We start from the raw sequence: 15408 nt of genomic DNA, 5'->3' as shown, positions 1-15408 counted from the left end.
TACCTGAGCCCACTTTGGTTTGGTGCCCGGTTCATAGCTATTCCATGTACTGGGTATAGCCTAAAGTAGACATGGGAACCAATGGTTCCTGAGCAATATGGCCCATAGTTAAAGGATAGGAAGGAAAGGAACCTATAGTCCTCATATAACTGGTCCTCATTAATGTTCATTAAAATAGGTACAATTTTCTGTCTACTCTGTCTTTGTCTCAGCTGCGGTGGGCTATGGACAGTTCAGAAACCTACCTTCCCTACCAATCACATCATCGGTGGGGATTACAAGCTAATAGAGACTACAGCCATTCGCTTCTGGAAATTTAGCACACTGAAAAAAAGCCATTGCTCTTTCATCAATAAAACATAAAAATAAATGTTTTAAATCTTGTTTGAAATGACCAAACCTGCCCACCCATGATGTCACTGGTAGACAGGTTTCTAGCCCACCTCTGAGATGCAGAGCGAGTAGACAGAAATGGTACCATATTATAATGCATTAGTGAGGATCAATTATTGAGTGCCATTGACGTGTTTCACGTGTTTTACCGCAATGGCGCAATGTGCCAATGACGTGTTTGACGTGTTTAAAAAAAAAAAAAAAAAAAAGTGGGAAAAAGATTTGCTGCTCCATTCACTTCTTATTTAACTTATTACTGAAAAAGGCTGTATCTCGGCTCCTGAGCACTTTTTTTTTTTATGTATTTTTCAATGTTATTATGTTAATTTCAAAATCAGACAATTAATGTCAACAAGGTCCAATGACCGCGTTGACATTTGTGAAACCACACAGTGCAACCCTCAGTGATTAGCACCCATCAGGGGATCGATTATACTGTCTGGAAGGTATAAGAAAATTGAAAAATTGCTGGCACAGTTCGCAATTATTTTTTTATTTCATTGGCACTGAATGAGTACGACAAGGTTGAACATTGGTATAGAGCAGAATTACAATTTTCACCAACACAAGATAGTGCTCACTTATTCACAAGTAGACTCTCCGCCAAATATACCCAAGAAGTGCCCAGCATCCACCCAAATAGTGCCCAGTGCCCCCCCCCCCCCCCAATTTTACATGTTATTCTACCACATCTTAAACTCAAATAACGACACAGAATCATTCAGTATAGGGCAGCCCATACTAAATGAAGTACCACCAGTGTTATTCTGTGTACAGTACACAGTGCACAAAATTAAAGGTCTAAGAAAATTCTATCAACATTTCTTTCAATCACGCCAAGGCATCTGTCATTCCAAGGTGCAGTATCCTTCATTCAGGTTGCAATTTCTCTTCACTCTGTAAAAAAAAAAACATGTGAAAATGTGATCACAGAAACAACACTTGCATTGCCTATACCAGTGGTTCTCAAAGTGGGGTCCAGGGACCCTCAGGGTTCCTTGAGCCCGGGGGTTCCAAATGTACCCTTACGGGTCTGTATCTCTGGGAGTTTACAAATGAAGAGAGAGTGTCAGCTTGTACACGCTCAGAGTTACGGGGGTCCTTGAAATAAACAAAAAAGTTTGAGAACCACTGGCCTACACACTAATGTTTTCAACTTGTGTGTACCTTTGACATTCAGCATCATTGAGCACTCAGCTGTCCCAAGTGAGTTGTTTATGGCAATTTTGTATTCCCCGGTGTCCTTGGCTCCAACTCTCAGTATGAGCATGGAGCATACCCCGCATACATTGGTGATGTGATAGTTGCTGTTGGTGTTCAGGCTGATGTTGTTACGGTACCACGTCACGCGCGGGGCGGGATCCCCCCCGACAGCGCAGCTCATGCCGCACTCGTAGCCCTGTGGGGCCAGACGCCGCTTCAGGGGGACAACAAATGACGGAGGTGACTGGAAGTCAAGGCCTTTTGACTCTGGCATGTCCAGTTTGAACTTCACTGAGTGGCAAAGGAAATGAGATCATAGAAACAGTAAAGTTCATGCAATTTACACAAATATATTCACTCTTGTGAATTAATTATTGTACACACACAATGAGGAAAACTGTTTCCACTCATCTTTAAATTGATGTTTTATACATCCAGTATAGATTATGTTCATTGATAGTTCTGTGCTTATGTCATCAAATATGTATGGACAGAGGTGTGTGCGTTTATAAAATAAACCAACACATCTCCTAAATCCTTGAGGCTCTGCTGAGACCCACAGCCACACAGTAAAATCTTGAATGTTAATAAAGACTCATTGTTAAATTAACACTGTATTTTAACCATGCATTTTTATAGGTCATAAAAAACAGAATTGACCAATTGTTTCACTTTAAAGGAAAAAAAATGTACATACCTTTTTCCTTTTTGATTTCCCATTTTGAGGAGGCAGAAGGCATAGAGAGACCCATGTCATTTTTAGCAAACACTCTGAACATATACTCTCGTCCAGGTATGATGTTGACGACTGTGTACTTATAATTGAAGAGGTTGTCTGCCACTGTCCTCCAGGTGGCCTTGAACGAGTCCTTCTTAGCTATCGTATAATGCAGCCTGTCATCCTTTTTTTCATCGGGAGAAGGAGTCCAGGACAGAGTCACTGTTCCTGGGACATTCTCATCCAGCTCCACTGGGCCTGGAGGTTTAGGATCATCTGAAATCAGGGTAGGACACAGAGACACACATTACATATGATTGTATAAAAGAGTAAAATTATTGGTATGTTTTTACCTTCTTCTACTGTACCGTCAACCAGTTAAGTAACATCATATAGGCTACAACTAATTTGTTAACAGGGACAATCACTTATGACACTTTCTTTAAATGTCAAGTTTGTTTGAATGAATAACTAATTATAGTTACTAGTTACTGCTCTTAAAATGTAACTTAGGTTTTTTCAACCCATGATAATTTTTTCCAGACAATCGGTCAGTTTTTGATACGATACACAAAAATGTAAGATTTAAGGAGCCGATTGTCCCCTCAACAGTAGTATGAGGGTAGAAGTCAGATCATAATAAACCTTTCATTCTCTGAAGTTGGCGACTATTTTGTAAGAAACGAGTAATGAGCCCAATTAAATGTAATTAACTGTAATGGCGTTAATGAATGAATTTGTTACTTTGTAACACGTTATTCTCAACACTGCTGATTTCTGTGTTATCATCAGCTGACTAGATTAAATGCAATACATTGGACTCAGTTTGTGGATACACAACATCCATATGAAGAAATGAAATAATCACTGACAGTAGAACTGCATTGTCAACCGATCAACATTCACCTGTTACTCTGATCTCAACATTGAAGGACTCTTGTCCAACAATGTTCTTCACCGTAATGGTATAGATGCCAGTATCAGAGCGCTCAGATGTTGGGATCAAGAGCTGCGAGCCGTCATCAGAGTTGCTAATTGATACATGTTTGAGGACAGGAAGGCCGTCCTTCAGCCAGGTGATATCTGGAAAGGGAGAAGCCTGCAGACAGAAGGCAAGAATTGAGTAATACAATCTGGATAATGTCACATTTAAGAATACACACATGCATTCTGCAGTGAATCCACAACCAAGAAATGCTGTGTGGCATTACCTCAAAGAGGATGTTGACACGAACGGTATTCCCTGCTTTCACAACCATAAAGGTCTTCATTTTGCCATCTTTAAACTTTGGCCTCACTTCGAGAGAAGATGTGAGATAAAATAAATTATTATTTTTTCATTACTTGATATTACTGCACACTCTCAGTTCATTAATTGAGCCAACTTTGATGTAAATGCATCATTATCTTACAGCAACCAGTCTCATCCTTCTAAGATGTATAATTCAGAAGTTATGTACAGCAATGTGTTAAAAGAATTATTGACCTTCATAATTGACCTTCATTCACATAGGTCAGATATGAGTTTACAAATCTAATGTATGCAGTTTCATGGCATTGTTATGTAATTTAAGTGACAATACATAAACAGACAGCCTCATTATAGTAGTTTAACAATTGCTTCACAACTTAACTAAAACTGTATCTACTGAATACTAAGAGTATAAATAACATACCATCCTGCACCATAGTGTAAAAAAAAAGTTGAGAAATCACCAATAATGTGTTTCAAAATTAAAATATTTCTTACCAGGGGGAGGCATAGCAATGAGATAATTGTCAAAGCTGCAAGGCAATCCATCGCCTCCATAATTGGTAGCAATCACTCTCACCCAGTATGCAGCCATTGCCTTCAAGCCAATCACGGTAAAGGATGTTCGACTAATTGGGTTGGCATTACAGCGAGTCCATTCAATGTTCTCAATGGGTCTGATCTCCACAAAATACCCTAGGGCTTCATCCACTTCACCTTTCATCACCATAGGTTTAGTCCAAGCCAGGAAAAATGTTGTGTAATCAGAGGATGTTAACTTGAGGTCTGTGACTTTACCTGGAGGTTCTGGAAGGAAAGTGAATGAATGTGTTATTCGCTTACAAAATACACGCATCACATACTACATTCTTTGTAAATGATGCGTGTTAAAATACAAAATACATTTGCTGGAGACCACATGATGTGCTTTGACACCTTATTTTATTTACAGTCAAAGAGTAAATGCTGATCAAGATGAAAGAATCTTGTATTCATTGACTTACTCATAGGATCTCTTGCAAAGATTGTGTCACATGGAAGGCTAGGATCACCAGCGCCAGACAGGTTGACAGCAGACACCCTGAACTCATATGCTGCACCCTCGAAAACATCTTTTACCGCGAATTTTGTATCTAAGAGAAAAGGAAATGGAACATCATAAGAAATGAAAAGGATATCTTGTTTCATACACAAGGCAGGCATAAATCTCCATATCCTCTGCAAATTAAGTATAATTCTCGTAAATGCTTTCCCAGTAAGCTTTACCCATGAAGCATTTCAACTCAGTCTCCCACAGAAGATTACCAGAGAGGGAAAAGCTATGCAAATTGTAGTGAACTGTGCAGTTTTTGTGCAGTTTGTTGCTTGATTATTGTACGCAGTACACACATTCCACAAATTAATGTCTCACATTCCTAGAACTTATGTATACTGCACTCATGTGAAAAGCACCTTTGATTGGCTCATTTAGGTTCACAACGCTCCAATAGTTGCTGCCGCTCTTGTGCTTTTCCAGGTTGTATCCCACTATTTTGCTTCCACCAGTGTCACAAGGAGGAGACCATGTCAGATTGATGCAGTCTTTGAAAGCACTGGCCACTTTAGGGGCTGCTGGAGATCCAGGGAAACCTGTAACAACATTGCAGCATTTTCTTACTCTATTGTTATTATCTATTATGGTTTATAAACATTTATTAGTTAGTGTGCAGATTCCTAACCAGCAGCCTTTTGATCACAAGACAGCTGCCTTACTACCCCTCTGCTGCACCATTTTCATCAAGTATGTCCGCCAGGAGACCATGCATTCACCCCTGTGTATCAGTCTGGCTGTCTAGTCTCTGTGGCTGTCTGTCTGTGTCTTGTATACTACTAGGTGGATCAGTGTCAAATGTATTGTGCATGCTGACAGCATTTGTTGAATATTGTTGGAATAGGCAGCGACAAATGTAAAAAAAAAAAAAAAAAAAAAGAATTATAACCGCATAGCAATCCTTCAGGCTATGGTGTCATGAAGCTATGGTCCGGAACTAGCAAACTGTCTGTTCGTCCGGATTATGGGATCTACAGTATATTAACTGTCCAATTACAATGCTCCTGACCCTCCATCTTATGGGATGTACCACCACTCACCAATTGCAGACATACAACTTTGCTGGTAGAAGCCGATGTTATATTAACACCAAAATATACATTTATAATTGTGACACCATACCCCGAAACCTCCCAAAATTACGAGAGTCTTCATGTCGGCACACATTCAACTCAGTCTGAGCTGTCAAGCCCGTTTGACAGAGTGCCGACCTTCGCCAACGGATGCACCAAAACTAATAGCGTCTTGGAATCACAGACATAGAGTTGCCGAACAAGCATGCTGGAATTGAACATAAACTATTTTGGGTGATTTAATAGTGACATCCCTACTTATTTCAAGTGAAATATATGTCAGCCCAGATGGTTATGGGCTGAGAGAGCAATTGCTCTCTTTTATTACTTTCTATTTCCTGAGACTATGCTGGCATGGTCTGCCACCTTTCAGATATCGATTTGTACATCTCATCCTGCAGGCCATTACTGTAAAATGTTATGTACAATTGACTGTATATAGTGTGTGTCAATGACATTACAGAACTTCCTCTCATGAAGGATTCGCAATGTGACTGTGGGTCAGTGAAAACCTGACACTTACATTTCACAGATTGACTAGTGATACAAACACAATTGACACAACAACGTTAAGGGGTCGCACTTTGTGGATTACAGAGACATTTGAATAACAGAAATCTGAGAGAAAGATGGCGACAGGTATTGTATACAATGAATGTGTAGAAACAGAGTTGGGAAGAGAATGAAGACAATGTACAACTGGTAATCACATGCTGTATTAATCTTTCATTACTCTAGGTCTAGGAGGTTATTATCAATGGGGCATACTTCCTGGTAGAGAATTGCACCTTTCTCCCCAGTCCCAATAGTTGAATTTAAAACCATTATGCATCCAGAGGAGTGATGGTATTCTTACTGATGTGTATGAATACTTACTTAATACACCAGCTGCGATATCTTCTGTCTCAAGGTATTCACTAACCCCTTCTGCATTCTTGGCTCTGATTCTATAGCAATATCTCCGTCCTGGGTCCACGTCTGTGTCTTTGTAGCTAGGGTTGTTACCAGGGATCTGCCCCAGATCAGTCAGTCTATTGCGGCCAACTTGTTGGCGTTCTAGGAGATAATTGGTCACCACACAGCCACCAGTATCCTTTGGCGGCTTCCATTTGAACTCAACAGATGATGCAGCACTTTCAATAATTTCCACTGGTGCTTGTGGTGGGGTGGGTTTGTCTGTTGAGATATAACTTATTCAATATCTCTTTTGAAAAAGGAACATCTGGAGAAACAACATGACTTTAAATAAGCCTACATTGTAAAATGCTTAATCAAAATCAACAGACAATATTTGTTTTTGTTCAGCTCACCGAGGACAATAAGCTTAGAAATCGCCTCTATTGTGCCATATTCATTCTTAATTTTGATTTTGACGTCACCACCGTCTTTTCTTTGGCACTTCAAAAGTCGCAGCTGACTCTCTGTGTCGGATGTGTCGATCCTTACTTTGAGGCCAGACAGAAGCTCATCATCATCCTTGTACCACTGCACAGTCACTGGTGAACCACCGGAGAAAGGCAGCTTCCATTCAGCATTTTCACCAGCCTTAATAATAACTGATTCTGAGAATTTGGCTAGGGCGTCCTTGTCAATTCTTGGAGGGTCTTCAATGTGTGAAAAAAAAAAAAAAAATAGAAGAAGATATATATAAAGATACGTATTACATATTATTGTCATATAGAGAAATAGAGAGACTGCAATCTTTCAAATCAAATAACAATCAAAAACAACAGCACTAAACAGTTTAGTCTAATTTCCACCCACATTAACGATAATCCTTACCTTCAATATTAAGTGTTCCTTCAGATTTACGTCCATCTGCCTCAAAACGATAGACACCTGCATGATCCTTCGTACAGCTGTCAATAATCAACTTGTGGCAAGCTCCATCTTTGATGATCTCTACCCCATCTCCACTGTTTAGCTGGTCAGAAAATACATTTGTAGGACTTATTCTTTAATTTATTATACTTGAAGGTGTTAACAAGATTGCTAATGTCCTATAGGCATTTGGCTTACCAAATCGTCATCTTTATACCAACATCCCACACTGGTTTCATTGCTCAGTTTGCAGCTTAGCTCTGCCTGTTCACCAACATTAGCTGCAGTATCTGACAGTCCACTTAGAAAGCGAGCACTCTCATCTGTAAAACAAGATGGCAGAGACCCTTTCAACTAAGATAACTCCACTGGTATGCTCTAAACTATACACAGTATAAGTTACAGTATGTACTAAGCATTACATTTCAGATATTTGACAAAAGTAATGTGTCAAGAATTACAACACAAATGAACTAAAAGGCTTAAAGGGCGACCAAATGTGGAAAAAGGACAGAAATTATGTTATAATTCTCTTATTATGCTTGGCATAAGAAAACCAAGCATAGTAATGCTTGGAATTGTCCTCTAGAGCCATGTTTGCCATTACTTTACCAATGATTAGTATATGTTTCTCTCTAGAGGTCTACATGGGGTACTGCAAGAGGTGTCCCTGACAACTCAAAATGCCATTTCAAATCACATTTTCATTGGAAATTGTTGTTTTCTGTATTACTTTTGATCATTCATAACTTTAAATAATCTAACAAATGTACAGTTTAAATAATTGAATTATCGATATTTTTGATATTGCCATCTTTTTATTTACTTGTTTTAAAGTGATGAACGGTAACAGCAACATTCCGATTTTTACTTCTGAAAGCCTCCACTGTCAAAATGGATGAAGCAGCTCACAAAGTGGACAATGGTCACACTGGCGAGCTCACGATATTCACAGCAGATATTTCCATTACAATAGCAATAGCTCCCAGTTCCAGCTTAATACATTGTGCAGTCTTTTCCCCATAAGGCGTACATGGGTCGGGTGTTACCCAATGGTTGTCAAGTGGGTGTCGGGGATCACCAGTGGTCCTTGAGGGGGTTCCAGGGGGTCCCCAGTAAAGTAGTATTAAAATCAGTTTAACCACTTTAACACTATTTTATACAAAGGCTATAAAATAGCCAATTGACAAACGCACAACGCATCATGGTGCGATGCATTGTGAGGTTCTAGATCTGCTATTTTCAAAAAAGGGTTCCTTGGCACAAAATCTTTTCAGATGGGGGTCTGTGGCATATCAACATATCAACTTGGGCGTCCTTGACATGAAAATGTTTGAGAAACACTGTTCTTACCAATGACAGTTTCAGCAACCAAGGGAGCACTTCGGGCTCGCTTCTTTTTCTTATCACTTCCATCACCGTCTCCCTCTGCCCCATCCATCCCATTCTTGCCATCTCCTTCTCCACCATCTCCACCATCTCCACCTGTCCCACCAGAGCCGTCACCAGAGCCGTCACCAGAACCGTCACCAGAACCATCACCGGAACCATCACCGGAACCATCACCGGAACCATCTTTCCCATCTCCTCCATCCCCCCCCTGCTGTTTAGCCAGGTTAGCATCCTCTGCCCCTGTTGCAGGTTTCTTGCGACCTTTACCGCCATTTGGGTCCGCTGAGTCGCACCAGTCACACAGCAAAGAGAAAAAGAGACAAAGAAATACAGTGACGTTGAAACCTTTTAATACTATGTTGTTATGCCAGACATTACTATGGTGATTAGAATACTGCAAAGTATTCACATAGGACGTGCACTCTTACGTTGCTACAAACATAGTTATTATTATTAAATGCATTAAAGGTGTTGTAAGTGATATATATATATAGTTATAATAAGTGTTTATAGCTCAATACTCCCGTAGTAATAACTGCTATTAAGTGTTTGTTCGGTAACAGGGGTCCCCCTTCTCTCCAGCTCTTTAAAAAACAGATTACATAAATAATACATTTTCAGGTCGGGATACCAAATTTGTCCAATCAGGAGAGAGAACTCATACAGGATAAATAAGATAACATGTAAGTAATTAAATAAAGAAATTACCAGACCAAATTGGTACTGGAATACTATCAAATTAAAGCTGATAAATGGGTTCGCTCTCCTGATTAGATGAAATTGAAGTCCCACCTGAACATTCATTTCCTGTTACTAAACAAACACTCTGTAGCAATGCTTACAATCAGAATATAGAACTTTACATACAAATTTGTAATAAAACAAATGTTTTAACAAAAACAAAAACAAAAAAAAACACTTAAAGCACCTTTAAAACAGGCTCCATCTTTAATGTTTCAATTTCAGCACAAGAATAAGGTCTTAAAGCAGTCCCACCTTCCACTGCGAGAGAAGCGCTGCTTTTGGCAAGGCCCGCGATGGCATAAAAGGTACCCTTATCTTCCATTGCAAGGTCTTTCACTTTCAATGTGTGAATGAGTTTGTCCTCTGAAACCGTAATTTCGTATTTGTCTCCAGGTTCAAGCGACGAGTGCTCTGTAGACCATGTAATCCTGTTGAGGGGTGTTGACAGGACACACTGGAAGACAGCGTCTTCATATTCAACAGCCTTGACATCCTTAAGCTTTGCAGCAAACTCAACCGATGGGACTAAGGAGAGAGTGCAAGAGATGGAGAGGGGGGATAGTGTGTGGGGTAAAAACAGTCAAATCGCATGTTACATTTTCAACCACTTTTTTTTGTTGTTGCTTCATTTGCAAGACAATGATTGCTTTTTAATAACACAAAAGGAGAAGGTTAGATATGCCTTACTTTGAAGATCGGTGGAGAAAACACTGGTGTCATCCACATCGACCTGATAAAACCCAACATCGTCTTTCTGAGGATCTTTGATACTGAAAACATACTTATTCCCAGTTTTTGTAAGATTGTGCTTTGCTTCGTCATCATCCTCACCATATGCAACCGCATCGCCATCCTTTAGTTGGGAAAAAGTAGGCCAAATTTTAAAAGTAAAGTAAAATTGGGCAGGGATGGATTAAAGATTATGTAGAAATTATGAATGCAACGTTCACCTTACCTTATATAAAGTAACTACACTGTTGGGATCGATTAGCTTCATGTTCAGCTCAAATTCCGCTTTGCCACTTGGTTTCACCTCTATTGGTTTCACTTTGTCAATTTTCTCCACAACCTTAACAAGTCAGTGATAGGAGATAAATGATACAGATTACACTGCAAGGATTTAGTGCTAGCTTGTGTGTAAATATTACTACAACAATTAGACCACTGATCCAACTTTATGTCTGTCTTCAACTTTATTATCAACCTGATTCATCACTGAATCCTCTTTATTTGTGTATAAAAACATTACATAACTAAATATTCATATAGCAACATTCAAAACACGTTATACCACAAAACGAGCAGTGTCCATGGAATCTTTGACATGCTCACAATTAACATTACGCTGTTACATAATAGTATACGCATCATGTTACCTCTATTTGAGACAAAAATTACAAGACATCATAAAATAGGCGTCAGTGGAGAGACAGCATCTCATCATCATGCGTCATTAATAACCAACCTTTGCCTGTTCATCCTCTCGTTCCTTTTTCAACTGGTTCAGTCTCTTCAACAGCCAGCGGAAGTCAGTAATGCCAAAGTCATAACAGATTCTTTCATAATCCTTCTTTGGGGCAACTAACAGCAGTTCCAAAAGTTTGGGGTCAATCTCTCCTTCCTTTGGTGGGGGTGGTTTTTTCTTTTTTGCAACAACACTGGGCAGAGACACAAGAAATAATGGTTAATAGCCTACTGTACAATGTAAGCTCTTTTAGCTTAAACTGTCTTGCGAGACATATTTAAATTGAACTATTATAAGCCTTTTCCTTTTTTACGTTTTTTTGAGCATTTTTCTGAAATCTTGATTTCCATCGTCACCTGCAAGACAATGTCAATATAAATGAACATGGACAATTGTACATATGAAAGAATAAGATAATAACAATCTGGTTTAGGTTACTTTGAATGATGAAAAATGTCATGATCATAATATCATCTTTGCATCACAATATATTATTAAAATGGGTATAGAAAATAATAAAGGATTAGAAAATAGACAAATTGGACATATATTCACAACACAATTTGAGCGAGGACATTCAGGACAACCCTTACTCTCCTAAAGTAAATGTTTATAATACGTATGTTTAGATTACAGTGTAGCATGGTGTTCGTAGTCATAGCCTCTGTGACCATCAATGGTACTGTGTCTATCAGTGTCCTTGAGCAAGACACTGAACCCATATATTGACTTGACTGCAAGTCAAGTAAAATAGCATCATCCAAATCCAAAGATAGAAAAGACTAAAATATACTTTACCTTTGCTTTTTTTCTCAGCTCCACCTGAGAATGAAATGTTTTTCATAAGTATCTAGTCCAACTGTAAAATACTGCAGTCATGGGATTACATGCATTACTAATCTATGTCATATTAAATTGGTCTCTCACCTGCTAAAACAGTCAGTATAGCAGAACAAGTAGCCATTCCAAATGGATTGGTCGCAAAACATTTGTAAGTGTCAGAATGATCTGGATGCACATTGAATATCTGTAAAGCAATATTGTCATATTGTAGATTGTATCCAGAGTGCAGAATATTGATCTTTTCACACATTTACATGCAGAACAAGCTGCTTATTTGAAGTGGGGTTATTGCGGCTGTGGGTACACTTACACTACACTATGAAAAGTACTGGTCTGTCAACATTGTATGCCTTTCAGCTATTAGACTACGCCAATAGCTCATAAATGTTCACTGCTGTTATCTCACCTCAAGAATGTGTTCCTTATTTCTCTCATTGTATCTAGTCTTATATATCTCTGCATCGTCACATTTTCCTTTAGTGCGTTCCCATGTGACCGTTGGTGCCGGCTCCCCAGTAACCATTACTTTGAAAAGGGCCTTTTTACCTGAAAAAAAAGAAAGAATATATATATATATATATATATATATATATATATATATATATATATATATATATATATATATATATATATATATATATATATATATATATATATATATATATATATAAATCACAGTATTTTAGCCTTATTTTCACAAATGTAAATGACCAAAGAAGGTGTCACATAATAGAGTTAATATTTTACCCTCTTGAAGTTTCAGTGGTAGGGGTTTATAGGTGACATCTGGGGTTATCTTTCCAAGGGGCACTTGCTCAACATACTGCGTGATCGTGACACCGGGAACTCTGGATCTCTTTTGGATGCACACTGTTATAAGAAAATGGGGGGGGGGGGGAGAGAGAATAAACGCACAGTGAGTTTTTTGAGAAGGAAGGTGTATCATTGAACCATCCCAAAAAGTCAGCCAGAAATCTATAGTCTTAGTAGAAAATAGCAGATCTACAAGCTCACAATGCATCGCGGGGCATTGTGAGCTTGTAGATCGGCTATTTTCAAATGGCCGAAATGTATATAGGGCTGAAGTGGGTAATGTATGTTTTGTAATCAAAATCAAAATCAAAATCTACAAAGTCATTGAAGTTTTCAAATAATTGTAGTGGAGTAAAAAGTACAATATTTGCATCTGAGATTGTGGAGATCAGCGGAGTAGAAGTAAAAGTACAGAAAATTAGAAATACTCCAGTAAAGTAAAAAATACCTCAAAATTGTACTTAAGTACAGTACTTGAGTACATGTACTTTACATGCACTAAAGTACTTAAGTACAATTTTGTTACTTTACACCACTGTCATGCAGTCATGCTGGTTCAGGCTCTGAACCTGTTCAGGGAAAGCCTGGTGACGAAGAGGCTAGTTCAGGTAGTGAAATCCTATCCCGGTGGAACTGGAAAGTAAATCACTGTCTGTGGCACAACCTTCTGAACCTTTTCAGGCCGCGACCCCCCAAAATAATCATATTTGAACTGGGGACCTCCCACCCTGATTGTAGGAGTTGAGGCATTACAGATAAATATTGTGAAAATAGCAGATCTACAAGCTCATAACGGGGGTCCCGACCCATAGGTTGAGAACCCCTCGGCTTCCCAAACAGTGGGTCACTCGGGACCCATCTTTGGGTCGTGGACACATTCTTATGGGTTGCGAGTAAATATCCTAATTTTTGTGTCTTCTATCAAATAAAATAACATATTTCAAAATAATAAAAAAAAAAAGTAAAAAGAAAAAACTTTTCATCAACTAAATGAATTCCAACATATTTCAAAAGTATTTCATAAATAAAATCAAAGCACGTTTAAGAAGTAGTGAAAACAGCAGATCTACAAGCTCACAGCGCAAAGCGATGCGTTGTGAGCTTGTAGATCTGCTATTTTCACTAGTTTGGGTACCGGGCAAACGTCTAATTTCTCTTTTGAGTCTTGAGCTAAAAAGTTTGGGACCCACTGGACTCAGACTGACCCTGTAGCCTGAATCCAGACCATAGACCCCGCCCACTCAGTAAGTGAACTGCCTGCATCAGTCTGATAATCATCAGGCTAACCCACTGATGTAGCACAGTGTTTCCAATGAGCCACAGCCCGCATGCACTATATCAGTACCCTGATTCTGTTCGACCATAATGGTGAGGAAGTAAGGAAGAGGCCCTATTTCTTTCCAGTATGGCTGCTGTGCACATAGAGCCTATTATTTACGAACGAAACTAAATCATATTTGAGTTTCTTCCTCCCATGTTTAGGTTGTATTTCAGCAAAATCTCCACAAGAGGTCGTTGTGTCCCTTCTATAATTAAGTGAGTTAGGTGAGCACAACTTGTGGCACGTGACAGCTTTTCATCACAATCATAACAATAGACAAATAGGTGGAGATTGCAAGAGTTAGGAAATGACAAAACGCAGTGTCTTTCCAAGTCCTTGATATCAACGGAATTGTTTGCCCAATCAATAAACGGCTGTTTGGGGCCCCGCGGACGGTTGTGAAACCAGATGAAACCATTCAGTAAGTATACGATTTACCTTGTGCGAACCACGAAGGCCTAATGACTGTTTGTAGGCTATTATCGCACTGTCTGTCTGCAAAAGGCTATTGCTATTGACACCGCAAACCGCAGCCCTCAACGCTGAGTGACTGTGTGTTGAGTCTGTGGTAGCCCTGGCCCCTGATGACTGTCATCATATATTATTTGTGATCCATGGCTAAGTCTGTGACAGACTGTCTTTCCCGACTCCTTCATATCACCAGTCCACCACCACAGAGTAGACTAGACTGTTTATTCTGCAGATGGGTCATCATGTTACAAGGTGACAAAACGTGTTTGCCTCGGGGGCAGGAAAAACAAACAAACAAAGAAACTAAAAGGGAAGAGGGCGTATAGAATAATAGAATAGCCTAAACAGACTACTGAATTAATATTAAAACGCACTTGGCTGCATGGTGTGTAGTAGGATATGGAATATGCAATTCCATAATTTGCTATTTTAGACTGTAACTTAACAGTCAAACAAATTGCAATCTATTTAATTCCACCCTCTATTCACAGTGGAACAGCTGAGGCAGGGGGCACAATGACACCATCTGCTGATGTACACTGCTCCAGTCCTGGTAGGCTATGTTTGACTGTTTACATCTCTTTTTTACATTGTTTACACAGGGGTGCCACCTTAGACAGTTATTTGCTTGGGGCGGCCAAAACCTTAGGGCCAACTTTACGGTATGAAATGCATAGCAGTCAGTGCCAGTCACCATATTCTGCTTTTATTTCAAGCTTTTGTCAATGTCTTGGCCCCTGACATTGTGCAGCAAAACAAAGCTGTTTCACACTATTGTGATGCACAAAGGTGACACGGATGTGCAGCAT

General features: G+C 39.2%; 1 protein-coding gene across 1 annotated transcript; it reads right to left on the bottom strand.

The window, feature by feature from the left end:
- Window positions 1-1155: 1155 nt before the first annotated feature.
- On the bottom strand, window positions 1156-12429 carry LOC311048538 (immunoglobulin-like and fibronectin type III domain-containing protein 1; the record flags this gene model as incomplete). Its single annotated transcript, XM_084061797.1, has 18 exons — window positions 1156-1160; window positions 1561-1887; window positions 2294-2590; window positions 3221-3413; window positions 3526-3611; window positions 4065-4373; window positions 4571-4699; window positions 5019-5195; window positions 6606-6905; window positions 7040-7333; window positions 7512-7653; window positions 7749-7873; window positions 8904-9224; window positions 9939-10211; window positions 10374-10539; window positions 10642-10755; window positions 11152-11344; window positions 12401-12429. The coding sequence occupies 18 exons, from the start codon at window positions 12427-12429 to the stop codon at window positions 1156-1158; spliced, it is 3480 nt and encodes a 1159-aa protein (XP_083917923.1).
- Between the last annotated feature and the right edge of the window lie 2979 nt (window positions 12430-15408).

The sequence above is a fragment of the Gymnoscopelus microlampas genome, assembly GCF_963454915.1.
Source record: "Gymnoscopelus microlampas genome assembly, chromosome: 7".
Classification (NCBI taxonomy): Eukaryota; Metazoa; Chordata; class Actinopteri; order Myctophiformes; family Myctophidae; genus Gymnoscopelus; species Gymnoscopelus microlampas.
This window is presented reverse-complemented; position numbering and strand designations above follow the sequence as displayed.